This window comes from Netta rufina (genome assembly GCF_964035555.1).
Source record: "Netta rufina genome assembly, chromosome: 3".
NCBI lineage: Eukaryota > Metazoa > Chordata > Aves > Anseriformes > Anatidae > Netta > Netta rufina.
The window spans coordinates 99,587,392-99,611,204 of record NC_140125.1 but is presented as its reverse complement, the minus strand read 5'-3'; the positions used below and the strand labels follow the sequence as shown (position 1 = coordinate 99,611,204).

Below are 23,813 nucleotides of genomic sequence, written 5' to 3'. Positions count from 1 at the left end.
GAGTTCCAATGGATAGCAACCAAGATGGCCAGGGTCCCAGAGGTTGTGACCTGCAGAGAGGTCAAGGTAGCTGGGTTTGTTTAGAGTGGTCACTTAAAAAGATGGTGGTACCACACTGATCTCAGCAGTGCCAGATGATGAAATACAAGGCAACAGCCATAAACTGTAGTTTAGAAGATTAAGGTTTGAAAGTACTTTCCTGGTGAAAAAGGTGCAATAGCGCAGTGCTGGAACAGGTTATGCAGGAAAGCTGTGAAATCTCCATTGTCGTAAGTTTGTGAGACTCAGACAAAGCCATGACTTATCTGGCTTAGTGCTGGTGATAGTTTCACCTGGTGACAGGGTGGGCTAGATGACCCCCTAAGATCCCTTCTAACCAACATTCCAATGCTTCTGTGAAATGCATCTTGCTAACTTTAGCTAACCACTTAGCATTCAAACATACACTTAAAGTTGTCCTGAAAAGTTGGCCTTTTCTGAATTGCCATCATCATTAGTTGACTGACAGGTGGTATTTCCTAACTCTCATGATATTTGTACCTTTACAGTTTAAGTGCATTTTTACTGATGCAGTAGTGCTACAGGAACTATATATAAACTTCATATTTGAGAAAGAATATTTAGAGAGCATTTTCATACCTGTATGCCTTTATCCACACTGATATTTGAAAATATGTTCCCTTATAATTCACGCTTCAAAAAAATCTGTATAAAATCAGACTTGTAGGAAGCCTAGCAGCTTAGACTAAGTTTACTGTAAGTAAACAAATGGAAAATAAATACATTTATAAGCACTCATACAGAAGTATCCAGACAAGTGACTTAGCAAAACAAATACACTAGAATATAATTAATGTAGAAATGTTGACATGGTAGGATAAATCATAGTTAAAGTGGTTAAGCATAGTAACAGTATACAGCATTGTATATACTTATTTTTATTTTGATGTGTTCCATAACAGTACATGTCTTTCTCTTTTTCTTAGTTGTCCCATCTGCACCTGGTCGGGTAGTAGCCACAAGGAATACCAAAACATCAGTTGTAGTTCAATGGGATAAACCAAAACATGAAGAGGATTTGTATGGCTACTATATTGACTATTCTGTGGTGGGATCAAATCACTGGGAACCTAGTAACCATAAACCTATTAAATATAACAGGTATTGACAATACTTCTGTATTTTGGGGAGGTTTGAAAACTGTAGTTAATTTTAATCCAGTTTATGTGTTAAGCAATGGTGTTATGATGGGAGGTGGATGTTGAATGAATGTGATGAAAAATAGTCTGCAGTTTTTTGGAGCTAGACTTTTCAGATTGCTGGGCAGACTTCCCCCTGGGGTGGACAAACCTGATGCACTTGAGAAAGCATGAGAGAAGGAGAGGGGACTGCTGTGGTTTAACCCAGCAGACAGCTAAACATCTTCCCCCCCTGTGTGGGATGGGGGAGAGAATCACGAGGAAAAAAAAAATAAAAGCTCGTGGGTTGGGATACATAAAGTTTAATGGGACAGAAAAGGAAGAGAAATTATAATGATGATGATAATAATAATAATAGAACGTGCAAAGCAAGTGATGAATAATGCAGTTGCTCAGCACCTGCTGACCAATGTCCAGCCTGTCCCAAAGCAATGGCAGCCTCTCTGGCCAACACTCCCAGCTTTTATTGCTCACCATGATGCTACATGGTGTGAGACATCCCTTTGGTAAGCCTTGGCCAGCAGTCCTGGCTGTTTCCCCTCCAAGCTCCTTGTGCACCCTCAGCCCCCTCGCTGGCAGGGCAGCATGAGAAGCAGAAAAGTCCTTGGCCAAAGGGATTGGGACAGCATAAAAATAAGAAAAAACATTTAATTTATTCATAGGTAAACACATCCTACAATAGGATAGTTCTGACTATTCCAATGTGACAGTAATCGCCCAGAACCTCAGAATATAACTGAAAGCTATTTTGGGTAGTTGATATGAAAAGAAAGTGAAAAAAGAATAGATTGGAGTTTGTCAAGCCAAAGTTCAGATGAAATGTACTATAGTTTACATGATGCTACCCAGTAGATCAGCACTATCCATTTAATATGAGTTCTATGAATTTTGTTCCAGTGCCCCATCCAATTATATTGCACTAACTCATATAATTGTATTACAGTTTTCCTGCTGGAAAAAATTTCCTTTCTGAAGCATTCATGAAGTCGAGCTTATTGTTGCCAAGATCTCATGTTATAGCAGACTATATCTTATCAGAACCATGTTAATATGCGATGCATTTCTTTTTTTGTTTTTAACCCAGGTTTGTTGTTCATGGTTTAGAAACTGGTGAACAGTACATCTTCCGTGTGAAAGCTGTGAATGCTGTAGGATTCAGTGAAAACTCACAGGAGTCAGAGGCTATAAAAGTACAGGCAGCCCTCAGTAAGTATGATTCTATGCAACTCAGTCTCATGTTTCTTTGATGAGTGACCTATTTTCAGCAACGAGCACCTTTGGTCTTATTTTGCAGCCTTGGAGCACATCTCCTCAGTGAAGTTTATGCTCTGGCATGTAACTGTTCCACAAAGAAAAGATGATGTAAAAAAAAAAAAAAGCTATTCATAAAGTCTATTAGAAGTATTGGGTCAGATTCACTCTAATGCTCAGGCTGCCTTTGGCTCCTCAGCTGTAAGAAATAAACTTGATTAAGACAGTAGATTCTGGGTGACTTGGAGTGGTGAAAATCAATTTAGTATGGAATTTGCTCCATTTGGAAGAGTTTTAGGAGACTTTATTACTGTGTGGCTGGACCAAACAGAAAATTGCATTGGGCTGCTCTAGATCAGAGAACAGTCTACCTGCACTTGTACCCTGCAAACAAAATTTCAGTGTATGAACAATCCACTATTCTACCTTCAGTGGGAATGATATGTTCTGAGGGAAAGGCTGAAAAATACTTAGAACACAGATCTGGGCTTCTATTGTCCAATTTTCATTTCTGCAGTTTCAGTTTTTTACTGAATAACTTAACGTGGAACAACACACCCTCTGAATAGCCTCCATATCTTAGAGAAGATAACCAACAAGCATCCTTGTCAGAAATACCTCTAAAAGTTTTATAATTCAGAAGAGCTCTTAGAGAGTGCCTTAATAACTCCGATTGAGATGTTACTGACAAACCTACTCTTCAATTTTTTTTAGGACGAAGTGTGTCTCATATGGGTAGGTGGGACACAAACACTTTTATGTCTGTCACTCAGTCATAAATGCATTCACACCTTTTGATTTGTCACTGTGTGTTTTGAAAATGAGAGTTGCATGGGGTATGTCACCAAACACAAAGCACATGGATCTTATAAACACTTATGGGATGTGAATGGCTTTAATCTGTTTCAGTAGCCTTAACAGGAATTTAGCACAACTATTTATAAGTGACTTACATTTGCATGGAAAGAATCTTTCTGCAGTATTGTTTTAAGGATGTTTATGGACTTTGCTGTGTTCCTTCTTAGTTGCAAAGAAGTGCTAGTAATTGCAAAGGCCATGTTGTATGGCCTCTGAGAGTCACCACATTTGAAAAAAGAAGAACAAAAAGATTATTTCTGCTGATTACTATCTGTTCTCATGCTGATCCCTAGTACAGCTACAGGACCAGGGTCTGTGTTAAGGTCTTTATTAACATACCCTTTATATTCTTTATGAGGAAAGTCACATTGTCTCAAGTTATACTGGCAATTTAACTGAAAAGATCAGATGAGCTTTAAGTGCAGGACCTTAGGTTGTACTGACTGTAGCACAACAGGGCAAGAAAGGCATGTCTTCTGGCAAACTGTCATACACAGATGGCAAATACAAAATGGTGTTTGCTAGAAAGGGTGTTTGCGAGTTCAATAGGTCTAAAAACCAGCTCAGGAATAACTTCTCTTCATAGGAAGCTGCCTACATGGAATTTATGCTTCTGCTACAGGTAGGAGTAGACTCAAGAAAAAAATGTCTTTTCTGTCTAAGATAGGTTAAGCCAATGAAAGCCTAAATATTTTCTATTCCTTAAAAGGCAGATAGAACTCTTAGTCTATAGTAGGCTTGTAATACGGGGACAGGAGGGAAAAAACATGAAGGCCATAGACAGTCATATGACTTCATTTAAACTCATAGGCATTTTTTATTGATTAATTCTTAATGTATTCCAAAATTTGATTAGTTTATTTGCTTCTTAGCAGGAAGATGTCTTCTGAGCCATTTCAATCTTCCAGCATAAAATTTGGTCTGGAGACGCTTTTGCTGGCATTACCATTTCCAGTACCAAAGGTCTTCACTAGTTCCTTCTTATTGTCTCCTGAGAGGACAGCACATTAGGCAGATGTTTCATACAGGAGCTTCCACATTTATGCCTGGAGACAAAATTAATGTTTGTTAGCAACTTTACAACTACACTGCAGTGTTTTAGACTGTCCTAACTCTCAGGATGCTTATTTCCTTATAGCTTGCCCATCATATCCTCATGGTATTACGCTTCTGAACTGTGATGGTCATTCAATGACCCTTGGCTGGAAAGCACCGAAGTACAGTGGAGGTTCCCCAATCCTTGGTTATTATATGGATAAACGGGAAGCTAACCATCAAAACTGGCATGAAGTCAATTCTTCCCTTATTACCCGGACAATTTATACGGTTGGTACTTTTTAATCCTTAACTTTCTGGACTTGTGCTATTCCTTCACTTTTGGCAGAGTTCTGCTTTCTTACAGATAAATTATTTAAAGTTTATTTACTGCAATACAAACAGGCCCTCCCACAGTGTATTTTGGAGTGCAAAAAGCGTAAAAACTGGGCTGGAGATATCATAAATCTGTGACATCTGTTGCTATGAAATTCAAAGACCAGTATTTCCATCTAGATGAGGAAACTGTTGAAGAAATAGTTGTGAAGCACATTTCTTACAAAGGACAAGATAAGCTATGGAATGCTTAATTAACTGTATTCATTAATGAATAATTTGCAGAGAAAAGATGGAAGAAAAATTTATCAGGACAGATTACCATGTTGTCTGTAGAACTAGATGTTGTCTGTAGAACTAGAGATGTGAAAATGAAATGGAGATGGGCTGGAATGTAATGGGCTCTGCTCTTTCTCTCAACTTTTGCTTGCAAATGGAAAGAGTGTATATTGATAAACTTACCGTTATGTCTACTATCCTCCTTTCCAGAGTACTAGATCAATAATTTTAGTTTTGAAATAAATTATTTCTGGTAGCTCTTATGTGCCGAATGTTTTTTAACAGAGGAAATTTCCGATGTTAACCTGCAAGAAGAAAGATTAATAAGATAGGATATAGCAAGTAATTAATATCAATATGATACTGATTATCAATATGATAATATGATGCTTGTTAAGTTAAACAATCAGATTTTATTATTTTTTTCCAAAAAATGCTTCTTAAAATTATCTTTGCAAGCCATTAACTTTTCCATAAATGCCAGGGCAGAAGCAGGTCTTTAGCAGAAATTTGATGCTAAAGTAGAAAATGCTTCAGGTGAGCTCAGGAGGAATATTTCATGCATAGAAGGCAATAGGCAATACTCAGGTGTATGAGTGCTTTTGACTGAGTTTATAACTAGCATCTCTGACATAGCAGATGGAGCATGGATCGTGAGAAACAAAAAAAGGATGGATAGGATAGGCTCAAAAGGGCAATGCTACGCAATGCTTTCCAAATATTTTCACTGTTTAATGCATTTGTAAACAAATGAGTAATGTAAATTAAGGGAAACCATTCAGAGTTTAATTAATATGATATGTAAATCTCAGTCCTGCTAGTAGCTGTATTTGTGCCTGAAGGTGCATCTTCATACATTATTTTGATGGACTGGAATCTGAAATACTGAAGGGAAATAAAAGGAAGATAGTTTTTAGTAGCACAGCATATTTATGATACTGCAAGCAGAGAAAACCCTCAGATACACAGTACAGCACCAGGAAATCACTAAAGTGTAACCTTCTCTGATTAAATAATTCTATGGGAACCCACAGACATTCTTTCTGTAATAATCTGGGTTTTCAAAACCATATTTACAAGCTGAGTTGTTGTTGTCTCTTGTAATTTATACTATATAGCTCTCTATTGTCAGGAAATTCTATCTAAATTGTATCACTGCCTGGCTTTTCCTAGCTTATTTTGTTTGCTTTGGTCTTGCCTCACATAACTATTCCATCATATGTTTGTTCCCATAAAAAATATCACACTAAAATCCTTTCTCTTTTATTTTCCCTGAGAATACAGACATAGTTTATTTATTCATGAAAATTTAAACCAGTCCAGTTTCACTACTACTAGATGTACTGACCACAGATGCATCTTTCTCTTGAGATATATGATTAAGTAAAACTCTGGGAAAATTACCCAGAGGACTGAATCGGAGAGGACTTGCTTATTGTGGTCTGGTAAAGGAAGGAGGTGCTCAGGGTGGCAAAAATCTCATGCCTTATAGCTTGCATAGCTTGACCTCAAAATCTGAGATGGTGATGTGGTGATAGACTCATTGGGAAAGTCCAGGTTCATTTACTAGGGACGTTGGCAGAGGCATAACATGGATTCCATACCTACTTCCTCATCTTGTAATGGGAGGTAATGTAAAGAAAAAGACACATAAGCCTGAAAAAAAATGGCAAGAGAGACTCCCATTGTTATACCAGCACACTGCTGAACTAAATGGATTGGCTTTTCCTTTAGTTTCCTGTTTTCCTCTCTTTCCTGGTCAGTCCACTATAACCTCTATAGACCAAAACACCATTTGAACTCTTCCTGAAGTGAATGGCTTATGAACAATCATTCATAAGTAGTGAAAGAAGGTATTTCATCTTAGAACACTCTTCCCTAATTACCTGCAGCTGGCCATTGTGGGTCTCCCTGGACCTTTGTTCTAATCTTTTACAACCTCTCATGCCCACACATTGAGTGCTGTTCTTAGGATGATGGGGCAGAAATATGGAAGTACAGCCTAGACTGCTATAGCATGTTTGGTTTAAGAGTAAAACTCTCTAGATTAGAGCCTGTCAGTACTCCAAGCACAGCAGTAAATCCCGATAATGAATTACACAATGGCAAAATGTTTAAGTGTTTCATTTATTTAAACACAGTAAAACATAGCTTTTGATAATATCAATTTGTTTTCTCCAAAAAGGTAGAAGATTTGACAGAAGATGCCTTCTATGAATTCAAAATTGCTGCTGCAAATATAGTTGGAATAGGTCAACCTTCAGACCCTAGTGAGCATTTTAAGTGTAAAGCTTGGACTATGCCAGAACCTGGTAAGTTAATTAGTTTCTCATGGATTTAAATTTAATATAAAGACCTTAAAACACGGACATTGTAATGCTCCAGCCAAACTGCTGGATGTCTTTTGGTTCATTCTTGCCATACTTACCTGTTGAATTTACCACTGCTTCTAAGATCTCCTGTTAAAAGCTGCCTCCATATCTCCACTGATGACATTAGATGTTCTGAGAAGTGGGTGACCCTTACTTAGCTTGCTGAGCATCACCTTCTTTCACTGCCCATATCAGAACAGAAAGTCTTCAGCCTTTATTGTGTGTTTTAATTTCTGTCAGGTTTTTATCCCCAGACCTATAAGGTCCATCTTACCCTCTTCACCAGTACAACATATTTTGTTTTTGTGTTATACCCAGGACAATAACTTCAGTATATTAAGACTATTTCAGGAGCTTCATACCCCAAAACTATGTTTTTGTTCATAAATAAGACACAGCAGGGGCCTATTTCATGGCCTATAGGCAAGTAGCACAACATACCTCACAACTTACAACGAAATTCTCACAGCCTCAGCTACTGTGCTCCCTTATTTATGTGATTACCTCAGATTGTACCCAGGTGTTACCTGACAGATTGTTATTAGCTAAGTGTTAGAACAAATGTGCTAACAACTGCATAGTAGGAACAATTCTGTGCTGGTACTCAAAACTGTGTGTAGGTTGCTTGTAGTTTAACAGTACAGATATAGCTCAAATCTGGTAATTGCAATGCTAACTCCTTAAAACAAAAAAACCAAACAACAACAACAAAAAAAGGAAATATTGTGAATTCAAGACCACTAGCAGATAAAAAGTTGATCTTTAGGTATTTCATGAGCATATACATTTGTTCCTAAATTTTAGACATCTAGGGAATTGATTTCCCTCAGTAGTGCTTGAGTTATGTTAATAATCTGTGAAAGGGTTTTTGGGGGCCACTATGCTTATTTCATAACACTCTCACTAGTGCTGAACATCACTTTTGCTGAAACTAGTTCTGATGTCTGGTACTGATTTCCCAAAAAAAAGGATGTCACAATATATATAGTGATATATGCCCATAATGAAACACAGGCACCTACTGCTTTTACGTATTTCTACCTTCTTTTCCCCAAAATGCTGCAAAACACAGCTGTGTTGTTAAAATGTATCCTATTTATGACACTGAGGTACAGAATACAATTAAGGATCCATTCTAATACCCGTTTAAGTAGTCAGGATCTGTCTGACACCTACACACATCTGCTTCATGCCTAAATGTTCATGCAGTTTTTTTCTCTATAAAACAGAAACAAATGCCTCAAATTATTTTAGTAAAACTACTAGAATTTTTAGTTATTTCAAAAAGGCATAATTAGCTTAAGGAGGTGAGAAAATTTCATTTTCCCTTTCTATTATATGTAAAATGTATTTCTTGCCTAGAACCAGAAACAAGAAATAATTCAGTGAGATAATAGAATCATTTACTACGGAAGAGCCTCAGATGTCATCCAGTTTGACTCCTTGCCCCCATGCAGGATCAGCTATACTTATCTAGCTGTTGACAGAGGCTCGCTTAATCCATCCTTAAAGACTTCCACCCACGAAGGAAGTCCAGGTTCTCTGGGCAGGATCTATTTCTAACCTTACTGTGCTTACAATTCAAAAGTTTTTCTGATATTCCTGAATCTTTCTTCTTGCAATTTAATCCTTTTTATTCCTCATCCAGTCCATGGAGGATGTGAAGAAGATACTGTGCCTTTCCTTTTTGCAACAGACTTCCTGTGTTTAAAACTTTATCAGACCCCCAGTTTTCCCCTTCAGTTAACAAAAAACAGTTTGTGCAGTGTTTCCCAAAGGGTAATGTATTCCCCATCTCTAATAAATGTGTTGGTTCATGTCTTTCTTGAATGGCAGCACACAAACTGGAGACCTTATTTCAGATAAAGATTTATCAATTATAATAATTTGGCTATACAGATAAATTAGCAGAGAAAGAGTAATTCCACACATGCTAAAATGACTTCCTGTTTATAAATTCCTATTTGTCTTTTAAAAAAATATTGCACTGTTATACTAAGTTTAGGGTTTACTTCTTTTTAATATCCAGATTCTTTTCTGCAAAACCACATGTCAGAGAGTTGTTCTCCATGTTTTCTAACTAAATTCTTCTCTGGGTTTGTAAATCTTACCTTCTGGATTTAATGATATGACAAAGCTGTCAATAACAAAATGTTTAATCTTTTGACTTTAACTCTCATTGTGTTAATTACATTTTCTTATCATTCTGTAATATTTAGTATAAATACATCATCAGAGGAACAATTATTTTCCTTAAACAAAGGATCTGTGATTTATAGTGTTTTGAAAATGTCAGTGAAATTGCCTAGTGTAAACCAATGAAGATTATCCTTCATCCTTCATTTTAAATGATATATAAAGAAGTAAAATAAAAGGTACTTTTAGAAAATGAAGAGAATGAAATTTTCATTTTCATAATGAACAATCTGACCTTTGTGCTCCTTAGCTGATTACATTGTTCTCATTATGAAACAGCTGAGCAGAGTATTGCATCCTTCCTGCTTAAAACACACCACAAGGAAACAACCCTCTTGTCTCCCCAAATCCAAACCTGTTAAAATATTTCCCAAGCCTTTTTTAAACAGTGGCTTAGCAACAGCAAAAAGAAATATTTGAGATTTAAGACTGGAAGAAAGAGGCTGATCCTTTTCCCTGGCTGACTAAAGATATCGAAGACTAATGTAATGTGACTGCAATATACTCCCAGTGTCAACAAAATATTCTTCCACATTTTGATATGGAAGAGAGGCTTCCTTCGAATGACCAAAACTCCTTGCAAGACTTCCAGTGTGAGTGATGGATTCCTTGCCCAGAGCCCATTATTATTTCATCATTCTACAGAACTTTAGTCTTAGGTGTATCTGTGAGCCTCTGTGAGCTAGCGATGATATCTAACGAATTATTTTACATGACTTTAAAAAAAAAAAAAAAAAAAAAAAAAGGAACATCTGTGGTTTCAGACTCCTCAGAATAGAACATACTTCATTACACTTTTTCTTCTGCTGTCTAGATTTCTAGCAGATGCATCTGCTAGTGGAAATTTAAGTATCTTTGGCTATACAGACATTTAGGTTGGGATTTTCCCAGAGCCCTGAGAGAAGACTTTAGGTTCCCTGAAAATTGCAGTCTTTCCATGAGAAATCTAACGTTTAACCTCATAAGACCTGCAGCAGGTACTCATACGTTTGTTTGTTTGTTTTTTTTTTTGAAATGTGTTTATCCACTATGGAGAAACTCCTGCTGTTTTTGCTGTAATGTGCTGCATTTCTACCTTTAGAAATCTCATGTTAATTCCTCACAAATTAACATCATATAAGCTGCAATTGCAATCATGTTTATTTGTAAAGTTTTTCTACTTTGTTTTACATGATGAGACATTTACTACGGAAAAGTATTATCTTTATTTAGGCCTAACTGACAACACCGGCATATCCTTAAGTCTCAGGTACTTTCATCTTTCCTCACTCTAAATTTAAATTACCAGCAGGCAAGCTCCCATCTACAGTCTTCAGCTGAATAGCAGTATTGTGTCACAGGTGATGTCAGTATGGTAGTAAATGGATATGATTATGCCTTTATAGCCTACAGCTATAAATAAATAACAAGACTGTGGTAAAAAAAAAAAAAAAAAAAAAAAAAAAAGTAATACTTTAATACTTCAGGTTAAACTGAATGGAACCAAAACAGTAAAACAGTTAAGGGAAGAGAGAAAAATATCGTAGTGAGAACATTAATTGATAGCTTCAAAAGTAAGAATGCTCACTTGTTCCTACAGCATCATAATGCTTTTGATGTAAATAAGTCTCCTAGCAGATACTCTTTTCAAAAGTTCTTCTTGGCTAACATTATTCAGCTCACAATTAAAAATGCTTTTCTGCCAGGGCACATAAAGTCTGATCCCAAGTCCACTGTACTGGTGGGTTCTGGACCACTATGAAGGATCATGTTTCCTGTATACCAAGAAAAAAAAAATCCTGATGCTAAATTATGAACCTGAGTCTAAGCTCAGTGAAGCAACTTTGATTCGGGACTAGATAATTAAATAATACACAAGAAACCTCTGTTCCTTGTTGGAAAGTTTTAAACTTCATGGATTTTCCAGATGAATTACTTTGCCTTAGAATGGAGTTACTGAGATCCAGCTAAGAATGCATTTTTTCAAATACTAATGTCACTCATCGTATAAAGCAGGTATTACTGTGTGCCTCAATATCACATATACAAAGTTTATTCTATGGGAGGAGATATTTGAAAGCAAACATAGTAAAAACAAAACTAAAATTGTATATTTCCATCTCTACTTTTTAAATGTTTATTATATTGAAGTGAAATTCCAATATTTGAAATATTTTAGGCCCTGCCTATGATCTCACAGTTTGTGAAGTGAGAAACACATCACTGGTTCTTCTGTGGAAAGCTCCTGTGTATGAAGGCAAAAGCCCCATTACTGGGTATTTAGTGGACTATAAGGAAGTAGATAAAGAGGACTGGATCACTGCTAATGAAAAACCTACTGCACAGCGCTATTTTAAGGTAACATTTACATTGTAGTTAGTGTTAATTCAAAACTGAGTTTTAAGAACACATGGTTCAGTACAACAAAGATATATATGTATATACGCTTCTGCTAACATCTTCATATAGTTAAACAAAAGAGTTTAGACTGTTTTATTATATTGACCAACATCTTTATCCTGTTCAAGGTCACAGATTTACATGAGGGTCATACCTATGTGTTCAAAGTTCGTGCAGTGAATGATGCTGGGGTAGGCAAGTCGTCTGAGGTATCTGAACCAGTGCTTGTTGAGGCAAAGCCAGGTAATGAACTGTTTTATCTCCTCTACTTCTAAAATACTGAAATACTTAGAGGTGGATTTGATAAATCTGATTTGATATTTTAGTGCAGATAAGTAGTTTGAGAGTTCAGGAGCTCTTAGCCTTAAAACTTGAAAAACTTCTGTGGGTACAGAGATACTGCCAAGCCTTGTTTTATTTACTGCAGGAAATATTTTGATAATTAGTTATTTTAGTTTTTCTTTTCATAAACAGAGGTGCTATTTGCTCTGGATGAAAAGAAGGATAACATTACATGTCTATTTAAACTTCAAGACTGATAATAAAATTATTTTGTTTACATATTCTCATATTCAGTTTCATTTTATAGCTTTGTTTCTCAATAAGCTTTTAATATTTTAGCATGGTTTTTTTTGTGTGTTTGCAGAGTAAGAATGTTGGTAGAATGTGATGCTGAATCAGAATATGACAAACATTCTTCTATATATGCAAGTAAAACAGTATACATTAGTGGAGAAGGACAGAATCTGCATAGGCTTTCATCATTTCTGAATTACAACCCTAAAAAGAAATGTACCTTTGACATTTGATTTGATTCCCATTTTGCAGGAACGAAAGAAATCTTTTCAGGTGTGGATGATGAGGGTAATATTTACCTGGCTTTTGAGTGCAAAGAAGCTACAGACGCATCTCATTTTGCATGGGGTAAATCATATGAGGAGATTGAAGATTCTGATAAATATAAGATTGAAACAGAAGGAGATCAGTAAGTCATGCAAGTTTGTATCAAAGTACCAGAAGCCTGTACTGTTAAAAATCTCAATAACCTGAGAAAACCCACTAATTATATCCTTCATTATTGATTATTTTAGTTCTAAGCTGTACTTCAAGAATCCCGATAAATCAGACTTGGGAACTTATTCTATCTCAGTTAGTGATACTGATGGAGTTTCATCCAGCTTTGTTATGGATGATGAAGGTAAGGTTCTTACTATCTCAAATGATTCTTCATTTTATCGCCTTGACTGAACTGAAAATTGTCCAAGAAAGAATTGTCCAAACAATCAAATCATACATTCTCTCCTGTGCATAAGGGAAAAACAAAAGACAACTTAACTGACTTCATGTGATTAGTTATTTTTCTGATTATCACAATAATGAAAATTGGGATAAGTTAAGGCAATAAAAAAAAAAATCCAATTAGATTTGTTTTCTTTATGCTGGGACTATAGTCCCAGCACATGCGAACAGCATGCTGTTTGCAAAGATCTGTTTCACTTTCACTAGAAAATGTTTCTTTTTTCATTGTTTTGTGAACCTCTTCATCTTGTGTGTCACTTATGCTGTGCTTTGACTTTCTAGCCTTTTACACCTTATAATTGGTTCTTCATGAGCAGCCTAACAAGGAGTCTTATCTAATATGACAGAAGCAGAATTTGAGGCTTTACATATGATATAATAAACCTACTCTATATCACTGGAGTTACAATGAATTTGCTTCAGTCTGACTTTGGTTTACCAAGGAGGGGTACTGAGATGGAAGGTGAAGGGGAGAACTTTGCTGTTTTTTCACAAAAATGACTGTTGCTTTCCCAGTTCACAGGCTGTAGTTGTTATGCCCAGTTCCCAAACTAAGCATGATTATCCTTCCACTTACATTCTTTCTGACGTTCAAGAAGAAGCAATGAGACTGTGTGCAAGTCTGACAGTAGACAGGACTTCTGTCACAGTGTAAAATGCATCAATCCCATTCAAAGTACGTGTTGAGAATAAACTATTGTGCAGCTACCAAAAGAATAGTTCTCCAGGACATGGACCATTTGTGTATATTCTTAGAATTACCAATATCTGCTTTGGCTAGGGAAGGTAAACTTGCAATATTTTTGATTAATGTTTTTGCTATTGATGATCAGGCCTGCATTTGATTATGAGAACTTCCCTTTGGTTTAGTTTTGAAGTATCACTCCAATAACCATTTATAGGCCTTGTTGCCTTCAGTTTATATTTCCAGGTTTTTCTATTCAAGATAAGATGTTTCATGACCCACTTTTAGCATGTCTTCTCTGGTCATATCTGTCACTCAAAATTACACTTGTATTTGTACTTTGTCCCTGAATGAGTGTCAGTTTTTGTCTTAGCGCTGAAAACCATTATATCACAGCCAACTTCTTTAAATGCTATGAATTCTCCTGTAATTTTGCTAAATCCTCAACTATGTCACAAATGCTAATTTCTATCAGTCTTTACATTATCTGGAAATATGGAATTGACAGTGATGTTCATATTCCAGATCTATACTAGCAATGAATATGATAAATAGGGTTAGTATGAAAACCTAAGAATATGATTTCTAGACTCACACAGCCTTCATGAGGATTTAATGTATTAAGTAGAACTTTCTGCACCTTTTTCAGACAAATCTGCACTCAATGTTGTTTCCTGCCACAGTAAAACAAGATTTTCAGGTACTTTGTCAGAAAGGAGGTCAGCATATAAAAGAACCTTATGCACTGGTTAGAATCTATTGTCTCCCATCCTTAGTTTCAGTCCCACGGGAAGTTTAAAATAGGTTTCATCCCCAGTTTAGATTTTCTCACATAAGAGAGTATGCTTGAAATAGGAACATTCACTAAATCCATGCATCAGAAATTACATTTCTTAAATCTTATTTTTAAGACATTGTCTTCTAAAGAAAGTTGAGTATTTCACATATAAGACATAAGGAGATTAATTATATAAGTTGAAAATAGTGATGTAAGTTCTTATCTACCTTCTTTGATATTCGTATTCCGACTATTTTTTCAGAATAAATGAAAACACGCATGTTTTTCTTAATTTCAGAGTTGGAACGTTTGATGGCAATAAGCAATGAAATAAAAAATCCAAGTAAGTTGAAAATCTGAATTTATTCTATATTTCTAGAAGAAATATAATTATGTGGTTATGACTAGAGTTCCCAAAAGGTTCTTCCTGAGACAATGGAAGCTTTATTTCTCATGGAATAACTTGCTTTCCTTGTCGTTCCATTCATTTAGAAGAATGGAAAGTTTGCATTTAGTTTGCATTGAATAAATATTGTCATTACTTATAAGTCTTTCAGAGTTTAACTTTACTTTGACAATGTTATAGTCTGCTACTAGCAGATTCCTTAAATATTGTGCAAACAATAAATTATAAACCCTGTTCTTTCTTTGAGAACGTAATTTAAAAATGAACATTAAATGTATTTTCCCTGCATAAACTTTACTCCATATTTAGCATTCCAAAAATAATGGGGAGGTACTAATGTTTTACTACAATTGTCCCTTTCCTAAGAAGGGTTCATGCATTATTGACTTTTTTTTTTTTCTTTTTTTTTTTCCCCTGCAGCAATACCTCTGAAATCAGAATTAGCTTATGAGGTTCTTGAGAAAGGTGAAGTTCGTTTCTGGATTCAAGCTGAGAGTTTATCACCAGATTCTACCTTCAGATTTGTTATTAATGATAAAGAAGTTGAAAATAGTGATGTAAGTGCATATTGAGTATTATATATTTGTGAATTTGCTTAATAACAGTTTATGCACTGAGTTGTTTTTTTTTTCTATTTTTATAGCTGCTTAAAATTACTTAGTATGAGTCTGATAATACTTGAAAGCAGTGTCAATCTTTAGCCCTAATCTTTTTCACAATGTAGAATTCATGTTGCAGAGTGATCTTATTCTAGATGACCAACAGTCAAAGAGACCCTTAATAAATGCATCTGATTAAAAGTAGCATTGAAATACTTTAGGAGAAGAATTCAAGTCAGAAAAGCTGCTTGCTTCAAGTACAGATTTTGACTGCAAAACAGCAAGATGCTGTTCCCTGAGGCACTCTGAGGCCACTGCTAGTAGTTCTATATATAATGTGCGAGGCACTTGACAATGCAACAATAATCATGGATACAAAAGTTTTACATGGTGTCGGTTGCCTTTATTTTTATTATTATTTTTAATTTTGGCCTTGACAGTAAATAGGCACTGAATGGCTACATGAAAACGAAAGAACAGATGGAATGCATCTTCTTGTATTCTTGTGGTCTAGCAAGACCATTCATGCTAAGGGACACTAAAAGACTGGGTTGAGAAGAAAGCAAGGGCATATCCTTGCCAAGCTGGAGTAAGGTTCATATAAAGGGCATAAAGTACAGTACTAGAAATATCTTTTCCTGTGAGGAATCCACCTACAGTGCAGCTGTTTGAAAGTTTCAGTTTATTCCTGAGGTTGCAAAGCCTGTTTTTGGCTGGAGAAGCTTGTCAGCATTCTTACACCATAGAAAAGCAAGGAGCATTTCCTTTAATTACATATTGACAGGTGGAAGAGGAAGTGTTCCTCAGCAAAATACTTCTCTTCTCTGCATTTCTTAATTTAAGAAGTAATAAACTGTAGCACTGAAAGCCTGAATATTAGTGACTAGGATGTATTGAAATTGCAATATTCTGTCTTGGCAGTCTCGGTGGAACAGAATAAGCTATTTTTAGTTCACATATGTTTTGAAAGTGTTGACATCAGAGAGAGAGAGTGCCTTGAAGTGGATCTGCATTATTTCACCTCTTTAATTAGTAACCCACAGGTGACATTTACTTTTGGAGATTGATGATATTTTTGTGGAAAGTCACATAAAAGCCTGGTATTTATGGTGCCAATAAAATCATTGAACTTCATCTTGCTGCATAATGGCAATAGTTAGAAGCCTAATTACACTCTAAAACCTACTTGGAGACTGGACTACAGTCACTGAACATGTTCAATAGACCATTATGCTGGTGAATAGTAGCCTGTTTCTTGACACTGACTAAAGTGATAAATGTTTCCTTCTAGGTGCTACAAAGGGAACAGTTTCTGTAATATTTTGAAATAATCTGAGAATGGAATGAACTGAACCCCACTTACTCAGCTGTAATTTTAATATTTTAATGATTTTTCTTTACTCAAAAGCAAGAAATACAAACGTTTTAGGAAGTGTGTTAAAGAATCAGATTGAAACATACACCTTGCTTTTCTTGTTCTGCTTCTGGAAAATCTCAATTTAACCTTCTCTCTGAGAACTCATTAAATTAATGCAAGTGTTGTCCTTGACTTCTGTGGGCAAGAAATTAAAAGTGAGAATTTGAATTTGTGCTGTTTGACAATTTGCCGCAACTATACCCTCTCTTTTAAATCTACCTGGCCTATCTTCTCCACTCATATATATAATCTCTTATATAAGTAATTATACTTATTTTTGGTTATATTAATTTTTTGGAACTGTTCGCTTTTCACAAATTCCTATACAAGAGAATAAATAATTTCTGAAGCTTACACATTTCCTTCTTTTCTAATTGATTGCCATGTCTTCCTAACACCTTTCTGAATTTCAGGTGCCCGTTATTTCCATATGAATTGCACTGAAGTCTTTTCATTCCCAAAGCCTCAGTATTCCTTATTCTGATTTTCTAGGAGAGGGCAGGCACCACCGCTATTCAATTCAAAACAGGGTCAAGGTCATCTGGTCCTACTGTCTTCATCCATTTTAAGATATATTTTGTCATTTCACAATTCCATAATACATGTTCTTTTAATGATCTTTTAGTTTTAAGATGAAGGGGAATGAAAAAACATTTCATTAAAGGATTTATGTCTCATTTTTAGTGCCTATGTATTTTTTTTTCTCTGTTACATTGAACCATGGCTTTATATTTTCATTTATTTACAGCATTTACAATATTTTTCATGTTTTCAGTTCTGTCTTCTCCTCGGTACTTTTGACTCTTTCTTTTTCAGGTATTCTGTTTTATCATACAGTTTATAACGTGCATTGGATGCATTTTTTTGTTGTTGTTGTTGTTGACATTATTATAAACTTGACAGAACTTTACAAATTCATACCCTAATTTACACTTGTACTGTTGGTACATTTGAAAGCACCAGTAATGAATGCTAACAACCTTGAATATGTCAATGCTATTCTTAGATAGGCACCTCAGGTAGCTGCAAGTGTGGCAGATTTCCCTACCCTTATAACTGTCCTTCAGTTGACTACTTTTGCAGGTTTTCCCCAGTTGGTAGTTTTGGTGTACTGAACGTTAAGTGAGTATACATTGCATAAAGTCCTGCATCTGTGTGGGAGCTATTCTACCAGGCTTGCTGTCCATATAACAGTGAATCTGTTCTTGAAGCTGGCTGGGAGGCGTCCCTCAAAGGTGAAGAAATATATGTGGGGTCATTCTTTCTAATTTTAGACAAGTACTTAAAGTTCCTTCCACTTAAGGAATTGGTCCCAGAGAGTTCAACAAGTGTTATTCTTACCCCATCTCCCCCCGCCCCCCCTTTTTTTTTTCCTTTCCTTTTTCTTATTCTTTCCTAAACACACAGATAAAGCTCGTGGCTTTATCTGTTTCAGGTTTTGTACTCCAAGAAGAAGGTTAATAAAAATATTCTGTTTATAAGGCCTCCTGTCTCCTTATAACAACTACAGGCTCTATAATAACTTACTGCATCACTTAAAAGTGATACTTTTGTCCCCTCATGAATGGAACGGTTGTCATGTAACATCCTTAGCTGTTTAGTTACCCAAACACATTGACCAAGTAACTTGTGTAATTATTTTTTGCTTTACTTCAGGAATTTTTTAGTTGAGATTCAAACAATGTCACTGTTAGTGGGACACATGGTCCTCATAGTTTACTAACTGAATGAAAGAGATATTATTTAGGATAATGTGGTTGTATCTAAAATAGTACCTGCAAATTCTAAACACATTTTGCACTTATTGTCCAATATTTGCTTATAATTTTCTATTTTCTTGAAGGTTCCTGCTTATAATTTATCTTTCTGGAATAATTATTAGAAAGCAAACACAAAAAGGACACACACAGTGAAAAGCATATTTATTTTAGAAGTCAAGTCAATATTTGGTATTTTGGGTATTCTCCAAGGACTTTAGTAGGTAGCTAGATTTTTTGACAGAATCTTAATTCTCTTTTGTTGGACTTTGTTAATCTTCTTAGTTCCCAGAATCTCTGTTGGGTTTGAATGGGGAAGCCACAAGTTACTGTTCTCTGTCATGGTCTTACACTTTAGTGTTCCCCAAAAATAATAGGTAGTAGAAGATGAGCAAATCATTATATCCTTCCTAAATATATTTTTTTTAGTGAGGAAAAAAATCCTGTATCAAGCTGCCACTTATGTCTTAGAGGTATTTAGTAGTTATGATGGTTTGAATTTGTTATGATGGATTTATTTACAAGGTACATGTTTGAAGATCTGTGTCTACAAACTTAACACTTGCAGCTGTCTTTATACTCTGCTAGGAACAGTGTTTCAGACTAGCAAAACCCTTTGTTGAGCTGGAAGCTGTACTGCAACTAAAGGCTGGATGTGGAACCTCTTCTTCCGACGTGCATAGTACAATAAACTATTATTTTTAAATCTAAAACACCTGTATTATGATGATTTGAGTATTCCAAATGCACACTTACTGCCACCTCTGGGACCTTGTTGTACAATAGCAAAGGAAATCACAGCCCTCTTCCTATAGTTTATGATTAAAAAGAATGAAAACATGAAAAAGATCAAGTGTGGAGTTGGGGGATCCAAAATATGCATACTTTGATAGTGATTCATAAGTAATTAACACTATACTAAAGTTATTGCTTATTTATTTCAGAGGCATAAAATAAATTGCGACCGTCCAAATGGTATTATAGAAATGGTGATGGACCGATTTACAATTGACAATGAAGGTACCTACACAGTACAGATTCAAGATGGAAAGGCCAAGAACCAGTCTTCATTGGTTCTCATTGGAGATGGTAAGTTCATTAAACATGGAAAATTTCAGTGAGACAGGTGAAGAAATAAACTTCAATTATTTCTTGACTACTTTTGTGACTAACTGATCTTTTGTTTACCTCTTCTGAAATTTAGCATTTAAGGCAGTATTGGCTGAATCTGAGCTCCAACGAAAGGAATTTCTCAGGAAGCAAGGTAAGAGAACAGATTAGTGATTTTTGGCCCATTTTGCAGTGCACAATGCATTCCTGGTGAATACTAAGTGCTTCTAACTTCCATTGACTTCATTAGAAGATAAGTATATCATGCAGTTGGAGGGGGTATTGAACCCTTGCTGGATGTGGATATTATTTTCTAACATTGTTGTATAATACTTGCAAATTTTGACAGAACTTTAATTAAGTAGAGAAATAAAGTGGGAATCCTTACAAGAGGTTATATTTGCTGAATATTCATGAGAAGTATGCTTACTGTGGGCTTCAAACCAGCAAAACACTTCAGCATGTTTAGTTTTAAACAAACAAGTTGTCCATTCATTATAATTGACAGAAGAACTGACAGCAAAACGTCAGTAAAGGAAGATTAAAATCTTGAGCCTGTGGTTTCTGTCCAGGCAAAATTTTAGGTACTAAATGTACATACATTTGTTTTATAGTCTAAGATAAAAATAGATTTAGGGAAGAAATTATACTGTATATATACTCACAATCAATGATTTAAGTGAAAGTCTAGGAGTTTGCTACCTCCCATCTGTGGGTATTGCAATCTGATCCTCCAGACATTAAAACATACTCAAAAATTTACTGATATGAGTAACCACAATAACTTCAAAGAGTATGTATATCAGTAAATTTACTGAAGGACATGCATAATTGACTTCGGAACATAAATAGGGAAGAGGGATATTTCCTGTTCTGCTGGAATGATTAATATATATTTTTAACTTCAATTAATTTGGACAAAAACTGTCAGGCATGGGTTTTTTGCTTTGAAATTGTAATTTGGTGAGCATTTGAATACAGTATTTTATTCTTAAGTTCCACATGCATTAAACACATCATATTGTTTGTAACTATTCTATTTCTTTCCTATGCTTGCTTAGAAATTGGGCATAAACTTATTTAATAAACATACTTGTTTTTCTCACTGTTTTACATTTTGGAATACTACATGATTTACCCTACAAACTAACAGATAAGTGCCTCAGGTTTCTAATCTATACTTTAGACACCTGTGTTAATACAATTAATACTTACTGCACGATTTTCCTTCTTGTTCATGGGTAGTTCAGGAGTGCTCTCTGATAATTCTGGTGTAGGGATGTGAGAATGTAATTATTAGCCTGTTTGTTTCTTTCACAAAGGATAACTCTGTTATCCTTTCCTTCATTTTATAACATATGCTTTAAGGCTATTTTCTTTCTTAGGTCCTCACTTCTCAGAGTTTTTGTATTGGGAAGTTACAGAAGAATGTGAAGTTCTACTTGCTTGCAAGGTGAGGAAATATACTTAAAATATTTTTAGAATGTGTTGCTTAGTAGCTGAGGTAGGAAAATATGTGGAAAGATTTTGATGTTTTTACAATGGAAAAATTCCTACTGAAATATTTTTATTTGGAAGAATTTTAAATCAAACTTCCTGACTTGTTCTTCAGCAGTAGTTCTCATTTAAACAAACAAACAAACAAAAAGCAAGATTAAATCCTTAATTTAGAACAGGAGTAGTCTTAAAAATTAAAAAAGGAAAAACAATTTTTGGAAATATGTAGATAATCTAATCTTTTATAATAACTGTGAGTCATAAAAATTATTTAAATAAGATAATCAGCCCTAAGTGGTCCTTCTTCCTTCCTCAACAAGTAGCCACAGTTCAAACTCTTTCCCTACAGTTTTCTGATTTGGAGCTTCCTCTAACAAATTGTCCATTATTTAATCAACTGTAACCAAACATGCAATAAAAGTTTTTAGAATTGAAGTTATAGAACAGGATTTTTATTATATTTAGCTAATGACTTTGGAATCATAACTAATGCATATGTGCATAGAGTAAATTCTGCTATTAAGGTCTTTATATGCCATTCTGAACTGATATATTTTCATTTTTGTTGCTCTTTTCTAGAATGACTAATTAGAGGTCTCAGTAACAAAGTTAATTGAATTTAACAAGCATTGAACTCTTCTTCATTGCCTTTTCCTATTGTACAGACTTAACTGTATTCATTTTCTTCATTCTTTTGAATAAGTTTTTGACTTTTAATTAGATTAACTTGAATCATTCATTATGAGTAATATGAGTAATATACATGCACTTTTTTCTTCCTTTTTTTTTTTTTTTTTTTCCCTCTGCTCACTAATTAGGAGGCCTTTAACCTCAATTTATTCCCAGCAGAACTGACCTAGGGGGTGAAGCTGCCATTCTGCGTGCCCCCATTTTAGTGCTCAAGACTCATTAGCTAACATGGTACCTTTGCTGATACTGAGCTGCGTAGTTGCTGCATTTTATAATCTCATAGTGCATTTGCCTCAGGCATGAACTCTGCTTATCCTTTCATTAATTAAGTGTTGCTGAACCAGTTATACTAGTGTTAATTCTCTACAAATTAATCTGAAATTATCCTCTTCTCTTTGACAGTAGAGCCTATTTATACCGCAGAAATTGTGAAAGGCTGATTATATGCTTTTTACCAGTGTACTTTTCATTTGTTTGGTCAGAACATTTTGTGTAAATACAATATAGGATGTGGGCAGTCTGCAAATTCATCCTTTTAACTATGCCTTTGACCTTATAATGTTCGTTATTGTTAGTGTGTGACTGGCTGTTACATTCAGGCCATTGTTGTTTATGGCCATTTAACTGGTATTTATACATAGGAAGAAGTTGAACAATAACACCTGGATTTGTCTGACTAATTTCAGGTACTTGACATTCCAGTCAGAGGTGTGGCTGACCTGGGCTGTATCTTCAGTAATAAAATTATCCAAGGAGCAATTGTTGCCTTCCTAGGCCATATCATTTCCTTCAGAGTGGCTCATATTCACGCTGCTTAGTTGGCTTCTTGTAGAGAAGACTGGGCTTGCTTAGATCCGGGTCTCTTCTAACCTCTTTGTAGTGCCCTTGTGTAAAAATAATTTTTGTGGGTGTCCTTATCTCTTGAAAGAGCCTGGGATAATGTGAAGGATGTGATGTGACATGCAAGAGAGGACTTTTGAACAGGAATTTCTCAAAGACTATGGCATGAAATAGAAGACTTTAAGAACTGGTAGCTTGTATAAGACATAACTGATGGTGTGATCCAGATTTATAACAGTAATCATATGGTTCTACATATAAAAAACATGTCAAATATATAAGGTATGGTTCTACATACAATGGTTTGCACTGGAAGGGACCTTAAAGGTCATCTACTTCCAACCCCCATGCCATGGGCAGGGACACCTCCCACCAGACCATGTTGCTCAAAGCCCCACCTAACCTGGCCTTGAACACCTCCAGGGATGGGACATCCACAGCTTATCTGGGCAACCTGTTCCAGTGCTTCACCACCCTCACAGTAAAAAAATTATTTTCCTTTTATCTAATCTAAATCTACCCTCTTTTTGTTTAAAGACATTACTCTGTGTCCTATTGCTACACTCCCTTACAAAGAGTCCCTCCCCAGCTTTACCTTTAGTCACCTTTAGGTACTGGAAGGCCATTCCCAGAGCCTTCTCTTTTCCAGGCTGAACAACTCCAACTCTTCCAGCCTGTCCTCACAGGAGAGGTGCTCCAGCCTCCTGTGGCCCTCCTCTGGACTTGTTCTAATAGGTCCACATCCTTCCTGTGCTGTCAATAATAATGAACAAAGATTGTGCTATGTAACAGAACACAAAATGTAGCATTCAGGTACCACTTCCATTCTA

The 23,813-nt window shown here is 35.5% G+C and overlaps 1 protein-coding gene across 3 annotated transcripts in view; it reads left to right on the top strand.

Moving 5' to 3' along the window:
- The window catches only part of MYOM2 (myomesin 2), an 84,256-nt gene that overhangs the window by 45,676 nt on the left and 14,767 nt on the right, over positions 1-23,813 (top strand). For all 3 annotated transcript variants that reach the window (XM_084284280.1, XM_084284278.1, XM_084284279.1), the window contains exons 16-28: positions 987-1,161; positions 2,284-2,405; positions 4,447-4,634; positions 7,144-7,270; positions 11,685-11,863; positions 12,034-12,148; positions 12,734-12,890; positions 12,997-13,103; positions 14,966-15,010; positions 15,494-15,630; positions 19,791-19,935; positions 20,051-20,110; positions 21,342-21,409. In XM_084284280.1, coding sequence (XP_084140406.1) covers positions 987-1,161; positions 2,284-2,405; positions 4,447-4,634; positions 7,144-7,270; positions 11,685-11,863; positions 12,034-12,148; positions 12,734-12,890; positions 12,997-13,103; positions 14,966-15,010; positions 15,494-15,630; positions 19,791-19,935; positions 20,051-20,110; positions 21,342-21,409 — 1,625 coding nt within the window. The remainder of the gene's footprint in view (positions 1-986; positions 1,162-2,283; positions 2,406-4,446; positions 4,635-7,143; positions 7,271-11,684; positions 11,864-12,033; positions 12,149-12,733; positions 12,891-12,996; positions 13,104-14,965; positions 15,011-15,493; positions 15,631-19,790; positions 19,936-20,050; positions 20,111-21,341; positions 21,410-23,813) is intronic.